Source organism: Marasmius oreades, chromosome 9 (genome assembly GCF_018924745.1).
Source record: "Marasmius oreades isolate 03SP1 chromosome 9, whole genome shotgun sequence".
Classification (NCBI taxonomy): domain Eukaryota; kingdom Fungi; phylum Basidiomycota; class Agaricomycetes; order Agaricales; family Marasmiaceae; genus Marasmius; species Marasmius oreades.
Window position 1 is genome coordinate 1128696 of NC_057331.1, and position 14709 is coordinate 1143404.

Genomic DNA, 14709 nt, shown 5'->3' on the forward strand with positions numbered 1-14709 from the left:
TCCGATTTGAGCCTCGTGCCTCGGCCCAAATCTAGGAGATAGTAATTCTGAACCTACTCGTGGCGGGCCACACGTGATGATACGCGTTGTGGTCGTACCCCTCCATTTTTTGTGGTGCTTCGACTCGTACTCCTGGGGCCCGGGAATCCTAGTGAACAAGGTCAATCAAATAACACTATCCTAGTAAGTATCTGTTCTTGTTCAGGATAAGTACTACATGAATACTTATATCTCCGTCAACCAGAAACTCCAGGCACAAAAGCCAGAGACCGAGTACGAGCACGATTAGGATGACACGACACCGACATCAAATATCTATTAACGACCAGGAGGGGTGTACACGAAATCATCCAGTACGTAAACGAAACGAGACGACTACACTCAATATTTGGGCTGATCCCGGAAATGCCAACGGAAGAGGAGGTTGACTCATGAGGATGGAGAGAACAAGAGAGGAAACGGATGCCACCTGCCGCCGTACACCTACCTGCTAAGACCCACCAGTCGAAGCTCCAACGCCCACCAGCGTTGACTGATCCACCCCAGGTGGACACAACCTATGCGACGAAACACACCGAGAGACAGGACACATAACTGAGTTAGAATACAAAGTAAAGTACACGCTACATATGTATGTACATAGGGCGTATAAACGAGAGGGAAAAAAAAAAAAAAAAAAAAAAAAAAAGAAACTCCGGGCATCATGATCATCGCAACCCGTTGTCATTTACAGCGACATCCAAAATTGTAGCGCAATTATGATTTTGTGTAGCTCCCCGCCTTTGTTTGTTGGAACGTGAGGACAAGGGCGGGGAAGCAGAGCTCCTACGCCGATTGGCTGGATCAAACTTCGGGCGTCGGGATGGTTGCCAATTTTGGAATACTTTTTATTTAATACAAACAAGGGCGGGGAGCTACACAAAATCATAATTGCGCTACAATTTTGGATGTTGCTGTAATTTCAACTCCTTGGTTTCTCTTCAAACAGTTCCTGATTTATCCGTACACAATCCTGGACAAATCGTGCAAAGCTGCAGTTCAGTGAGCCCCGCAGATCAGAGGGTGTAAAGGTAAGCTCATTTGGATATCTGAAATTGGACTGAGATAAATAAACATATTCTGGGAAGGAATATATGCGTCACGGCCGTTCAAAAACTCATCGTCATCGCACGGCGCTGAACTTGAGGACGTTCGTCCCTGATTCCACAGTAGACAACCCAACAAACTTCAGATTTCCTCTCAGAAAATCCACGCGCATCAGCCCCTTCTCCCGCTCCGACTCTCCCGCCAACGCTCCTTCTTCTTCCGCTACTCGCCTCCACCGTGCTTCAAAAGCTGCCATGATCTCTTCCTTGTTTATTTGAATCTGGAACTCGGCATCCGTAACTCGAATCCGCAATGCGCAGTGTAAACCTCCAAGAACATCTGCTACAGAAACATACGCGTCTTCGTTTTCCGAAGAGGACTGGACGTCGATCGCCCATGGTAAATATTTAGAAACGAGAATGATGACGGGAACAGGGGGAACTGTCGCAGGTTCAGCGCGTATATCTGCTGATAGTTCTTGTGCCAGTGATAATGTCGTTGCGGGATTTCTTGAGACATCGAAATGGAATTTCGGACGAGATCGTAGTCTCAAGATACTGTGGATATCGTCGATCTTGAAACTGGCATTGTCAGTTTGCATTGGCGATCCCGCAAGCGGACTGAATGGGTTAGGGGGTGTTAAGATTCCTGGGGATGCTGATAGTGTAGAGTTGTTGCTTCCGGCTGGGGATGGGGGTAAGGGAAAAACTGTCTCCAGTTCGGTGGAGAAGCGGACGGTCTTGGGAGCCATGATATATCGAGGATTTGAGGGTGCTGGTGTAAACGTAAGTTCGTGGAAAGGTAGTCATCCGATTCAAACTCACTAAAGCTGTTTCTTTAGAGCTTGCCACCAGTCAAGGAAAAGACGATGTTCAGAGGTGTCGGGGATGGTTGTGGTACTCGCCTTTTTATCCTGCACCACGGTGTATACTCAACGGGTCGTACTTCATTGCTTGTTCTCGAAACCAGCTTGTCCAAGTGAGTCACTCCCTTATTTCAATTTTACTTGGAATTTACTCTAAAGTGTTTTGCTTACCGAGAAGGCCGGCGCACTAGCGGATAACCTAAAGAATCCTCCCGCCCACCATCAGTGCGTCATTCGAGCTCATCGAAGGCTATACAGATGCCCCCAAGATGTTCTTCGTAGCAACGTTTGTCTTTTGTTCATTTGGTATTTCTCCCCCAGAGCCGTGGCAAGTGAGGTAAAGCCTCAGAAAGGTCGCGTTGGGACATACCGCATACATAGTAGGCCGAGCTGTTTTACTGACCATGACGTTTTTTGACTCTTTCCCTGTGCGTTTTGAATGCAACCATTGTGGCAAGTCCCAGGACAGTTGGCCCGTAGTAAGCTCGTAGCGTTGAGTGTCGGCTATGTTGTCGACCTGCCGTTCTGGAGAATCTAGTGTAGATCGGACGAATTGACGGCAAACTGTCTCGTTCAGTTTCCTCCGTGATTCTGATTTTGAATGTCATATTCAATCAAATACGGCTGTGAGTGAAAGTCCAAATAGTACCTCTTTTATCTTGCATTGCTGGCACACCGCCGTCGAACGCTGAATCTCCTCCGGAGTCTCTGGGACCTTTCAAACAAGAGGACATCGGGAGTACGGTATAATGGTGTTCGTCGTCAACAAGCCCTGACTATGACACTTAGTACTTCTCAGGCTATTATTATTAACATCGGCGGTGAAAATGGGAACCTTGAAAAAGCTGTTAGAACGACGCTTGGAATCCAGTCTTTCAAGGATTCAAACGATAGAGCTACGGACGTACTAAAATTACCCGCTGGAGTCTCCTGATGACATGCTGGGAACGTACAACTTATTGCGACTATCTTCAGTCCGGTGCATGAATTCCAGTTCCAGGCGATGCCCACCACTATGGACAACTCTTCCATATTACACTTGAGGCATCTTCGCAGGTGGATTGATTCATGGTTAGACCCTGAACTCGACAAAGGATTGCTCAATTTGCTCAGTAACAATACCTACAAACCGGCATCGATCCGGAGTGCAACAAGCCGGATTGTCACAGAGCGCTGTAAACCTGTGTAAGCGACGCCCGTTAGATCGGGGCATGTATCCCCGTTTGCGCTCAGGAGCCCATTGAGTATTTATACGAAACCTGTTGGGCGGTTCGCGCTCTTCTTCTCCCCCCCGAGAAGTCCACTTCAGGTGCCTGGGGTAGCCATACGGGTTGACGGGTCCGTCACCAAGTTGGAACGGGCCTGGCCCCTCGTCCTGTATACCTTTTTGTCAAGTACTAGTGTTGAAGTGAAGAAAAATCCTACCTAGCGTTGATGTGCTTGAAGTCAATCCGGTGAATTATCCCGCCCAGGCTTTGATTATTTCATGAACTTGGAATCGGGTCTGTGTGGAGCTCAAATCCTACGATCAAATTCAAATCAGAATACTAGGTATTAGTATGGACATCGAATCAGTTCGTCAGGTTGCACCTTCGAACATTCTGATACAAATACCAGTCAGAGTGTGCAAGAAGGCGATTAAATCTATCATACCTGGGCATCTTTATTGCAAAAGCACGTTGTAGATCTCTCAAATTTGCCATGAAGCCAATCAGTGGACCACGACGAAAACAGTAGTGTTGTATGAATATCGTAATGTTAGCTGTGGCACTAACTCGTCCGGTTCGGAGTGCGGTTATGTCGTAGATTCGAAACTAGGGAAAATTTGACAGTTGATGTGGAATGCTGGGCTGCATCGCCCTGGGTGTTCAAGATGGATAGATGGATAGATAGTGAATAGTATGTTGATCCAAAAGCTTGTAACAAGCATCTGGTAGTGATTGTGACTTGCATGTTGTGCAAAAGGAAATTTTTTGACGTGGGAATCTTGCTCCATCTTGTAGAGTTCGTCACTGGTTGGACTTCGACCTCGATAACAATGGTGACCCATTCAAGCGCAAGCTAGGAGACCGGGAGTGGATAGCGCCAGCATGAATTCCGATAATTTTCCTGCTTGGTGTGTTATACCATCAACTACCCTCATATAACCCGTCCTCAAGTCTGAATGTAAAATTTCTTTGCACCAGATTGGCACGCCGAGAAAATCTGATCTGCAAACAGCAACGGGCCGTATCGTGAGGAGCAGATCTCGACTTCAAAGGCGGCTCGAAAGGCCATAAATCACTTGCACTATTCACGAACTCGACCTCAACCGCCTTTTGACAACGGGCACTAATTCCAAACGCTCCTTCGACAGACAAGGAAGAAGATTCCATCGCTTTGAACGCGCCGCTATCCGGAGGACCTCCAGAATCCTTCCTTTTGATGACTCGGACGCGCTCCCATTGTGCGAGAATCGAATCTGTATGGACTGACCACCTAGAACGACAAGGACGAGTTCAGTTGCTGGTGTGAAGCCAAGCTCCATCAAATTTGAGGGGTTCATGATCTTGAAGATAGGTCGCAGTCATGGAACGTGGATTCAAGGTTGAGGAGCGAGGAGATGTTTAAATTTTCGCTCTCTGAGTGTGGCGGGAATTGCGTCTGCAAACTCATAGACGGATTCGAACGACACGGTTGGGCTACATGCGACCTTGAATGGTAATGATTGTACGACTTCCTGGTGAGCTCATATTCTTGGAGACAAGTCAAAAATCAACTCACCAAAACTCTATTGTAGGCCTACTACATCAAACGCGAAATGCTACAGGCCGCTAGGTAACTCCAGATCCTTGACACAGGTCTGTAGGAGCGAACATATATCATGCCGACCGAAAGCACCCATCGTTAAAAGACTCCAGCTGCCTCTTCTCCACCGATAATGTACGCGTGCAACCTGCGTTTTCGTGATTTTCGTTCGCTGCTTTTTCAATGTTGACATTGTTATCAATTTGTTGGTATTTCTTCCAGGATTAGAGACGCGTCAAAATAAGGGGCATAACTCAGCGTTCGCGTTTGTCACAGAAGAGATTAAGCAAGGATAATGCACAAACATTGGAACAAGTAATCAGTCCTAATATGACCGGTGGCCCAAGCATAGAGCAATCAACATTGTCCTCAACGCGTGATTTTCCCACCTTAAATGTTCCAATTCTAAGAGTTCGTAATTCAATCTATACCCTCCACTATAAATCCTACACCCCATGTCTTCCGTTACTTTCAGAAGTGGTAGAGAGTCGGCGTCTTGGACGTGAGTAGCTTCTGCTGTCCACTACCAAATAATGACCCCTGACAGCAATAGCTCCGCGGACCTTCCTCGACACGACAATCACGACGCGTCGGTATTTTGTTCCCTTGCGTTGGTTCAAAATACTCAGGCTCTCTTTAGCCATGATAGTGACAGCAACTCGGAGGACAGTAGTGATGACGACTCTAGCGGTGACGAAGCCGAAGATACGCAGAGCAAAGACGTTGACGAAGATGAGGAGGACGACGCAGGCGACAACAGCTTTGGTTCTGATACCATTTCCGAGTTCGAAGCAGCGTTGATTGGTCAGCTTGAAGAAAACGAGAATGAACAGTGAGTCAACCGACAACACTTCGTATCATTAGGATTCTAATTTTTCGAAACAGTAACGACGAATCCATTACCCTTCCCAACACAGACATCACAGACGAGCTTATTGAATTCTCAGGGATAGGCAATGAGGAGGACAGCGATGATGAAGACATGGAGGATGTTATGGCGACCATGTCTACCCTCGATAGTGGTGCCTCTACCATAGTGGCTTCATCCCCCACTGCCTCTACCCTTGTCGCTTCTGCTCCTACATCACCATCAACAACGGAACCCAAGACCGATTTTCCGGGTGTCCAGCCAAATGTAGGCAGCAAAAGGAGGAGGGTTATAGTTGACGAAGACAACGAAGAGGAATCCGCCGCTTACAAAAAATTGCGGTTATCATCAGTCGAACAAGAGAAGCCAAACGACGCCATGTATGCTCAAAGTCCCTTATCAAGTCTTTCGAGGCCTGGAAAATCTTGTTCTAGTACGAATGCCCCTCCCGTCGGTGTTCTTACACAAGAAGACAATCCGACCACCCCGTCCCAAGCTTCCGCCACTCATGTTTCAACGTAAGTTCAGTTCAAGAATCTGAACATTCGTGGGTTTAATATTCTTTGTCAGGCTCGAGGAGGCGGTCGAAAATTCGGACCCACATTCGATCCCCGTGATAAACAGTGAGAGTAATACAGATACCAAGATGCCCGTTTCGTGGCCAGGTCTACCGTAAGCTTTACCTCCACGTCATAAAGATTTAACATTGATGATATTTCCTATATAGGCGACCAAAACACTGTGTCAAGTTAAAGAGCTATGGCGGCATGGTGTACGTTCTTGTTCCCTTCTAGTTGTTAATAAGGTGCTGATATTAGTGACTGTCCCAGACCTAGTCGGACTCGACAGACTTCACCCATTCTGGGTGTTCCGGTCCAGCAGGCTCCGCCCAGCTTCTACTACCCCCATTTTCCGATCCAGAGCGTGGCTAGTCTCCCTATACATGCACAGACGGAGGTGCCATCTGTATCAACCTCCAGCTTGACCGCTACCCACAGATCTTCCCACCCCCTTTCACCTCCTCAACCTCCAATCGGGCCATATCAGGCAGCCGCCTTTCCGAACTATTTCTTTGGGCTCAACGACCCTCCTCCAAACCAGTTCCTTACACAACCAGTCTTTCCCTATGTTGATATTCCGCAAAACATGACCGTCGATCCGTCAACCCTGTGCCTTGCGGGCTACAACATGAACCCTGAGATGACGACGCCTTTGGCAAATGAGTTCACAGTGAATAGTGGCACGCAGGGATATCACCACACACCACAAGCTATATCCGCCCCACAGATTCTACCGCAGACCTCGTATATCCAAGACTATGGAGGGATGTGCCCCATGGCCCATCCCCAGCCTCAAGAGCCGTATGGGTCCTACTCCGGCACTGCTGCTGCAACTGCAACGCCGCCAATCCTTAACTCTGTCGCGAGCTCTTCCTCCTCCAACACAGTTGTTCCAACAACAATTTCAACTTCAAACTCGGTCGTGGGCTCCTCCGGCATAGTTGCTGCAACTTCAACATCAGCCGGGAGTACAAAATCCGTCGTAAACTCCTTGTCTTCCCCGACTTTTACCCGATTACCGCAAAAGGTTCTCGTCTGTCAATGGGTCCTGGATGATGGGCACATTTGTGATCAGACAGTCGTCGGTGACGACGAGGTTGGGGGTCACATCGCGAACCATACATTGATCTACAGAGGTGATAAAGACTGGAACGAGTGGGAAAACACCCCCCTTCACTGTCAATGGCAGTATTGCGGCGCCTCTTTAAAGGCAGGATCGTTGAAGAAACACGTCATGCGGCAACATTTCTGCATGAAGGGGGAAAAATGTGATAGGTGCGGTCATGAATATGGGTGTCACGACGCATTCAAGAAGCATCTGTTGAAAGACGGCCAGTGTCGGGCGTTGAAGTCAGCAAAGACCTAAAGATGGACATATTTCTGTATATCATCATTGTATCTATCGTGTATTTACTTTCTGATTTATCAAATAAAAGTGTATCCCAGATGTGTGACCAGCCCCACTCCAATCCGATGTAACACAGAACCCGCCACTTCGGGGGGCAAGAGGGAAAGGCGTGAACCGCCCGACAGGCTACAGCAGTTTGTATAAATACTCGTCATGTTCCCAAGCGCAAACGGGGATACAAGTACTGATTATGATCTAACGAGCGTACCTATTCACTACATAGCTCTACAGCGCTTTCCGATATACATACCCTGACATCGGGGTAAGCGCATAAGATTGTGGAAATGCTCATTTTACTCAGAAATAATACCGGCATCAACCCGGATTACTTCGACCCTTTCACGGTCTATACCAGGTCCACCTGAGGAGTTGATGCTCGAGTGAAATGTAGCAGAGTTGTTCAGTGGCAGACTTCACGGTGGTACGGTGTTTTTATCCTGAATGCCTGGAAACTGATCTTTCTCATTACATGAACAGCTTTTCCGTTTTCCGACTTCTTCACGAACTATCTATCTAGATATTCATAATGATGACTAAATTGGGCCGCAGGTTGGGAGCGTACAACTTGCAGTCAGGAGACTCCAGCGGGTGATTGTAGCGAGTCAGTAGTTCTAAGTTTGGATCCCTGGGATGCCTGATACTTGCATTCCAGGAGTCGATCTTTCAACAGCTTTTCCTCGTTTGCACCCTTGATGTTGAGATTGTTCGTTCGAACCATCTGCTGATTGTCATATGGTTATTTAACTATGAATACCATTTACCGTACTTCCGATGGCTTTTCGTTTGAAGGTACCGGAGACCCCGAAGAGGATCGAGCATTCTTTACAACGTTGACGGCGGCATGCCAGCGATGCAAGATAGACGAGGTTCTGGGATTATTCACTCACAGCTGTATTGAATGTCACGTTCAAATCGGAAATCAGGGGGCTCGCCAAATTGAACGAGGCAGTGCGCCGTAAACCTCTCCGATCTTCACGAGCAATATTCTCCAGGACGACGGGTCGATGATGCGCTGAACCGATGCTACACAGCCGACACTCAACGTTCAACGCTACGAGCCAACCGTCCGAACCTGCTACAAGGGTGGCAGTTAGTAGAGTGTGCAGGGAAAGAGTCGAAAAACGTCGCGGTCGGTAAAATAGTTTACCGTCCTATGTGTGCGGTATTGCGTAGCGTAATCTTTCTGAAGTGTTATCTCGTTTGCTACGGCGGCTCTGCGGGAGAAGTACTAATGAACAGAGACAAATGTTGCTACAAAGATCACATGTTTCCTCTTGTATGAGACTATGGTACCGTCTGTGTGACCTTCGATGAGCTCGAATGACACACTGATGGCGGGCGGTAACCAAAGCGGGACCCCCAAGGGGAATTACTGGGGACCGTGCAATAGAAATCTCGACTGCGCAAACATTCCTTGAGATTGGCGCCCGCTAGTGCCTTCACAGCTCTCGGGAAGCAAATATTTAGAGTAAATCCCAAATAAATTGATGAGGCGGTGACTCACTTCGACAGGATGGTTTCGAGAAGAACCAATGAAGCATGGCCATTGGGTCTACACCATGGCGCACTATAAAAGGCGGGGCACGTTTTATGGTGAGCACCACAACCATCCCCAACACTTCTGAACACTTCTGAACATAATTCTTCCTTTGACTGGTGGGAAGCTGAAGAAACAGCTTCGGTGAGTTTGATTCAGATGATTCATGAATAGCTTTCCACGAACTTACATTTATATCAGCACCGTAAGATTCTCGATATAACCCATGGCTCCCAAGACCGTCCGCTTCTCCACCGAACTGCAGACAGTTCTTCCCTTGCCTCCATCCCCAGCCGGAAGCAACAGCTCTACACTATCAGCATCACCAGGAATCTTAACACCCCCTAACCCATTCAGTCCGCTTGCGGGATCGCCGATGCAAACTGACAATGCCAGTTTCAAGATCGACGATATCCACAGTATCTTGAGACTACGATCCCGTCCGAAATTCCACTTTGATGTCTCAAGAAATCCCGCAACGACATTATCACTGGCACAAGAACTATCAGCAGATATACGCGCTGAACCTGCGACAGTTCCCCCTGTTCCCGTCATCATTCTCGTTTCCAAATATTTGCCATGGGCAGTCGACGTCCAGTCCTCTTCGGAAGGCGAAGACGCGTATGTTTCTGTAGCGGATGTTCTTGGAGGTTTACACTGCGCATTGCGGATTCGAGTTACGGATGCCGAGTTCCAGATTCAAGTAAACAAGGAAGAGATCATGGCAGCTTTTGAAGCACGGTGGAGGCGAGTAGCGGAAGAAGAAGGAGCGTTGGCGGGAGAGTCGGAGAGGGAGAAGGGACTCATGCGCGTGGATTTTCTGAGAGGAAATCTGAAGTTTGTTGGGTTGTCCACCGAGAAACTGGGGAAGAACGTGCTGAGGTTCAGCGTGCGACCGTGACGCGTGTATTCCTTCGAAACACGCTTTATTTCAGTCTAATTTGAGATCTCCAGACGACCTTAACGACCTTACTTACTTTTATACCCTCTGCGCCACTCACTAGACCGCAGCTTTGCATACTTTGCGCTTGATATCCAGGATTTGTGTAGGAATAAGATACGGATAGATTATTCAGAGCATCATTTGAAGGAAAACATGTCGGGCGGTGAAGCTTGAAGGACTGCCAGATTGTCCCGAGGGTAGGAACCTGAGCGGTCGAGGTGAAAAAGAGTTATAGTGATGGCAAAGCGGAGGCCTCGCAGCGTCGGTATTGAAATGGCTGTGCCATTTCGGCTGTCCGTATGTCGTATATGGATCACTTGAGTCGTTAAGGAGGTGTCGCTGAGATATCCGCATCCTTGGATAATCCCTTCAATCTTCGCACATGACGAGGCGAATTTCTCCTCCACCGTATAAAGCTGATGTTCTTATCCAGAAGGTATGGCTCGAAGTCTAGAAGTAAAGGCCAAGCTAAATGAAAAACACAAACACAAAAGTCTTGATCAAATTGTGCATCCTCACCAACAAAAATACGTCCTTGTCGTCCCACCGCTTCAGCTCTCAAGTGGTCACTACCCTGAACATTATCACGGCAGTCCTTGAGAAAGAGTCAAACGTTAACGATGTTTAAAAATCCGTAGGCAGTGAATGTCGCACCAATGAAACTTGAAAGGATGAATATCTTCCAGTTATTCCAACACCTTCTGACAAGGACTGCCTGGGAACGGATAAAGTCGGACCGGGCGTCTTTTCGATCCTCCGCTAATTTTAAACTCCGTTTTACCGGTTATGTCGTCACGGAAATCGAGAATAGGTACCGGACCGGCGGCTCCGTACTCCTGCCAGCATGGTCCCAGAATTTCTCAACGCCTCTTTCCCCCAGACCTTCTTCACCTGCTATCATGGCCGAAAACACAGTCGAGTATCGTAGGCTAGGAGGAACAGGCCTCAAGGTTTCCGTACCCATTGTGAGTGACACGTTTATTGTCTCCAAGCTCAATTCCGTCTCATTTATTCATTTAAGCTCGGTGCCATGAGTTTTGGCTCACCGGATTGGGCAGTGAGTTCTTCTAACGCCATGTTGGTTGCATTGTCACTCACGATGTTTACCTCAAGCCTTGGGTTTTAGGAGAAGAACAATCCCTTGAGATCTTAAAAGCTGCTTGGGACCGCGGGATCAACACCATCGACACTGCGAATGTGTATTCCAATGGGGAATCTGAACGTATTGTAGGAGTTTTCCTGGAGAAGGTGACGAGCCAAGCTCTTGAAATTACTAGCTCAATATTGACATTGCTCACGCTAGTATAAAATTCCTCGCAATCAAGTCATCATTGCAAGCAAGTGTAATAATCTCGTCGCTGATGCACCAGGAATCAGGACTATCCTTCATCCTGAATTGCGCAAGAAACGTCAATACGTCAACCAATATGGTCTCTCCCGCGCTGCTATCTTCAACGCTGTCGAGGCCTCACTCGAACGTCTCAACACGCCTTATATCGATCTCTTACAAATTCACCGATACGATCCTGACACTCCGGCCGAGGAAACCATGAAAGCATTACACGACCTCGTGCAGAGTGGGAAGGTCCGTTATATTGGTGCGAGTTCGATGAGAACCTGGCAGTTCGCGCATCTCAACGAAGTGGCTGGGAAGAATGGGTGGACCAAGTTTGTCAGCATGCAAAACGAGTATTCACTGTTGTATCGGGAAGAGGTGAGCTCATGCTCGCCGGGTCTTGATTTCCATTACTGATAACTCACACTCACACTCCCCACGGGGTAATTAGGAACGTGACATGCTTCCATATTGTAGGTTCCATGGAATCGGTGTGATCCCGTGGGCACCTCTTGCTGGCGGTAGCCTCGCGCGTCCCTTGAGCAGTGATACCACCAAACGCATCGAATCTACCAAGGGTACTATCTTCGAACAGAATTTTACTGAGGCGGACAAGACCATCATTTCTCGTGTCGAAGAACTCGCCAAAAAACATAATGTTGCCATGTCACAAGTCGCTCTTTCTTGGAGTTCGTCCAAGATTGCGAGTCCTATCGTGGGGACTTCGAGTCTCAAGCGACTGGAAGAAAACATTTCCTTTGGGCTCAAGTTAACTGAGGATGAGGTCAAATATTTGGAGGAACCGTCAGTATTCAAACCATCTCTCGTTGTTTGGGACGCGACCTAACTTCTACGCTTTTCACTCTTGACAGATACGAGCCTAAACGTGTCCGTGGACACCTCTAGAGGCATTTGGCAGTGAAAGAATGTGTATTGATATGTATGTGTGGACTGTGTTGTTCTCCACCTGTTCGTTGTGTTCGTTGTGTTGACCGAGGAATATGAACAAGCACTCTTGTGTCATCCCAGTGCTCAATGGATGCCACCAGTGAAGTCCTCGGAACCGACTCGCGACCTCCGTCATCATTTTTGTGGGACTTGTGCCGGCGAGCCCTGGGTTCCACAGCATATATCCCTACTTCCTATACGCTATTTAGCTTCAGAGATGAGTCTATTGACATGCCAACCGCGTAGTTGGAAGATGGTGTTACAGGAAGTCCGGAAATCCGGCTGTAGTTACATAACCATCACGTGCCGCGTGTCAAATAAGGGAAGCGACGCGTCGGAAACCTACCGAACGGTACCGCAAAAACCGGTTGTCTTCCGAAGACTGAAGCTTTGAAGACTTGAAGGTTAACTTCAACTGACGACAGTATTTTACGCTCGTCATCCTGTTTTGAGGTCATGGACAGGCATCCAATTCTCCTCAAAACCACTTCAGACTTCAGCCAATGTCAACAAGCCAAATCTCCCGGCCATAATCCATCTTGACTGTCGGCTTCTTTCCGTCAATGACCTCCTATTCAAACGGCTTGGTGACAGGTGCTGTCGTTGACCAAGCCATTACTAAAGCTAGTTTCAGGATTATATACCGAGTGCGTCGGTACTTCCAGGTATTTAAGTGCCTGCAAGTGCAAGACATACTTCCATCGACCAGATTGTCCTTCTTCGACCATGTCGAACTCAATCGAAGTGAAATATCGAAGACTAGGTGCATGTAGTTTGAAAGTCTCTGTGCCAATCGTACGTGTTCAAAAATTCGTTTTTGCAGGTCACTAATTTTCGACTCCCATAGCTTGGTGCAATGAGCTTTGGTTCACCGGATTGGACTGGGGTATGGACTCATTACCGTTGGAACGTATACAAAGAACTGACATCGTTATCTTCCGTAGCCTTGGATTCTAGATGAAGAAAAGTCCTTTCCAATTCTCAAAGCTGCTTGGGACAGAGGAATCAACACCATTGATACTGCCAACGCGTACTCCAACGGCCTTTCTGAGCGCATCATTGGAAGGTTCATCAAACAAGTGCGTATTCGTTTACATCTCCGTTGTAACGAAGAGTTGCTCACCTTTTTTCTTCAACGTACAGTACAACATCCCTCGAAACCAGATCATCATTGCCACAAAATGCTACAGCGTCGTCGCCAACACGCCAGCCGGGTTTCAAGGAAAACCTACTCCCAACACCCCAGAATACATCAACCAATATGGACTATCTCGTGCTGCTATATTCAACGCCGTCGAGGCTTCTCTGGAACGCCTAGACACGCCATACATCGACCTTCTCCAAATTCATCGTTACGACCGTGATGTGCCTGCTGAAGAAACGATGAAAGCCCTACACGACCTCGTCCAAAGCGGGAAAGTCAGATACATCGGTGCAAGCTCAATGCGTTGTTGGCAATTCGCGCATTTGAATCAAGTAGCGGAGAAGAACGGGTGGACCAAGTTTGTAAGCATGCAGAGCGAGTATTCGTTATTGTATAGAGAGGAGGTTGGTGATTTTATTTTTGTTTTACTTTCTCGAGATTTTCTGACTGATAGTTTCTCTAGGAACGTGAAATGATTCCTTACTGCAAATTCAATGGAATCGGTCTCATCCCATGGGGCCCTGTCGCTGGCGGTCTACTCTGCAGACCGTCGGGCACTGAAACTACTCGAAGCGAATCATACAAAGGAAAACCATGGCAGCGTCAACTCAGCGAGGTTGACAGGGTAATCGTCGATCGTGTAGATGAAATCGCCAAGAACAGAGGAAAGACGATGACACAAGTTGCGTTAGCCTGGGTTGGTGCAAAGGTCGACAGCCCAATTGTGGGTACGACGAGTATCGAACGATTAGAAGAAAATATTCTCGTTGGGTTGGAGTTGACAGACGAGGAGATGAAATACCTGGAAGAACCGTGAGTCTTTATTCACGAATTGATTTGTTATTCGACGGCTCATGTATTTTTTAGTTATGTACCGAAGCCTGTTAGAGGTCATGCTTAAAACTTGTACTAGAACATGTTTGTATGCTATGTAATTGTAATTAGAAAACGCATCAATAATAAGAGGACGATGTATCAGACGACAGGACTCTGTGAACCCGTCTGACTTTCCTCATTAATCGGCGAATACGCGTTTTGAAAGACGATGTTAGAGATTTTATAGATATGGTTGACCGTAAACGACGGCCATCAAACCACGGTCTCAGCTGTAAGAGAGTGTGGTAGGGAGTGTGGGTTGGAAACCTACCGCCCATGCAAGGCCGCCTTAAGTGTTCACATCGACTACACATAATAAGTAGCTTTTCCGAGTCCTCGGGAACCGCTACA

The 14709-nt window shown here is 47.6% G+C and overlaps 5 protein-coding genes across 5 annotated transcripts; 4 read left to right on the top strand and 1 right to left on the bottom strand.

The window, feature by feature from the left end:
- Nucleotides 1-1162: 1162 nt before the first annotated feature.
- On the bottom strand, nt 1163-2528 carry E1B28_013267 (uncharacterized protein; the record flags this gene model as incomplete). The annotated part of the gene is made up of 3 exons (XM_043158413.1): nt 2123-2528; nt 1911-2072; nt 1163-1860 (listed from the first exon to the last, which is right to left on the bottom strand). Exon 3 carries the CDS (start codon nt 1835-1837, stop codon nt 1163-1165), a length of 675 nt encoding a protein of 224 aa, XP_043003760.1. The 5' UTR covers nt 1838-1860; nt 1911-2072; nt 2123-2528.
- A 1419-nt stretch (nt 2529-3947) lies between these two features.
- On the top strand, nt 3948-7612 carry E1B28_013268 (uncharacterized protein). Its single transcript, XM_043158414.1, has 9 exons — nt 3948-4067; nt 4138-4673; nt 4731-5240; nt 5286-5327; nt 5379-5570; nt 5624-6124; nt 6177-6278; nt 6334-6378; nt 6437-7612. Exons 3-9 carry the CDS (start codon nt 5194-5196, stop codon nt 7530-7532), a joined length of 2025 nt encoding a protein of 674 aa, XP_043003761.1. The 5' UTR covers nt 3948-4067; nt 4138-4673; nt 4731-5193; the 3' UTR covers nt 7533-7612.
- Nucleotides 7613-9337: 1725 nt separating this feature from the next.
- Nucleotides 9338-10012, top strand: E1B28_013269 (uncharacterized protein; the record flags this gene model as incomplete). The annotated part of the gene is made up of 1 exon (XM_043158415.1): nt 9338-10012. The coding sequence occupies one exon, from the start codon at nt 9338-9340 to the stop codon at nt 10010-10012; it is 675 nt and encodes a 224-aa protein (XP_043003762.1).
- Nucleotides 10013-10882: 870 nt separating this feature from the next.
- Nucleotides 10883-12569, top strand: E1B28_013270 (uncharacterized protein). The gene is made up of 6 exons (XM_043158416.1): nt 10883-11019; nt 11076-11111; nt 11168-11302; nt 11358-11768; nt 11842-12194; nt 12263-12569. Exons 1-6 carry the CDS (start codon nt 10954-10956, stop codon nt 12294-12296), a joined length of 1035 nt encoding a protein of 344 aa, XP_043003763.1. The 5' UTR covers nt 10883-10953; the 3' UTR covers nt 12297-12569.
- A 134-nt stretch (nt 12570-12703) lies between these two features.
- On the top strand, nt 12704-14446 carry E1B28_013271 (uncharacterized protein). The gene is made up of 6 exons (XM_043158417.1): nt 12704-13133; nt 13186-13224; nt 13283-13417; nt 13482-13886; nt 13946-14295; nt 14350-14446. Exons 1-6 carry the CDS (start codon nt 13065-13067, stop codon nt 14381-14383), a joined length of 1032 nt encoding a protein of 343 aa, XP_043003764.1. The 5' UTR covers nt 12704-13064; the 3' UTR covers nt 14384-14446.
- The last annotated feature ends 263 nt before the right edge of the window (nt 14447-14709 follow it).

Excerpts from the sequence above, each read along its gene's own strand:
- E1B28_013268 (XM_043158414.1), top strand. The coding sequence starts at position 5,194 with ATGTCTTCCGTTACTTTCAGAAGTGGTAGAGAGTCGGCGTCTTGGAC. Across the intron at positions 5,571-5,623 it reads GAAGAAAACGAGAATGAACA|TAACGACGAATCCATTACCC; the intron begins GTGAGTCAACCG and ends TTTTCGAAACAG. Across the intron at positions 6,279-6,333 it reads GTTTCGTGGCCAGGTCTACC|GCGACCAAAACACTGTGTCA; the intron begins GTAAGCTTTACC and ends TTTCCTATATAG.
- E1B28_013271 (XM_043158417.1), top strand. The coding sequence starts at position 13,065 with ATGTCGAACTCAATCGAAGTGAAATATCGAAGACTAGGTGCATGTAGT. Across the intron at positions 13,134-13,185 it reads TGAAAGTCTCTGTGCCAATC|CTTGGTGCAATGAGCTTTGG; the intron begins GTACGTGTTCAA and ends CGACTCCCATAG. Across the intron at positions 13,887-13,945 it reads CGTTATTGTATAGAGAGGAG|GAACGTGAAATGATTCCTTA; the intron begins GTTGGTGATTTT and ends TAGTTTCTCTAG.
- E1B28_013270 (XM_043158416.1), top strand. The coding sequence starts at position 10,954 with ATGGCCGAAAACACAGTCGAGTATCGTAGGCTAGGAGGAACAGGCCTC. Across the intron at positions 11,020-11,075 it reads TCAAGGTTTCCGTACCCATT|CTCGGTGCCATGAGTTTTGG; the intron begins GTGAGTGACACG and ends TATTCATTTAAG. Across the intron at positions 11,112-11,167 it reads TTGGCTCACCGGATTGGGCA|CCTTGGGTTTTAGGAGAAGA; the intron begins GTGAGTTCTTCT and ends GTTTACCTCAAG.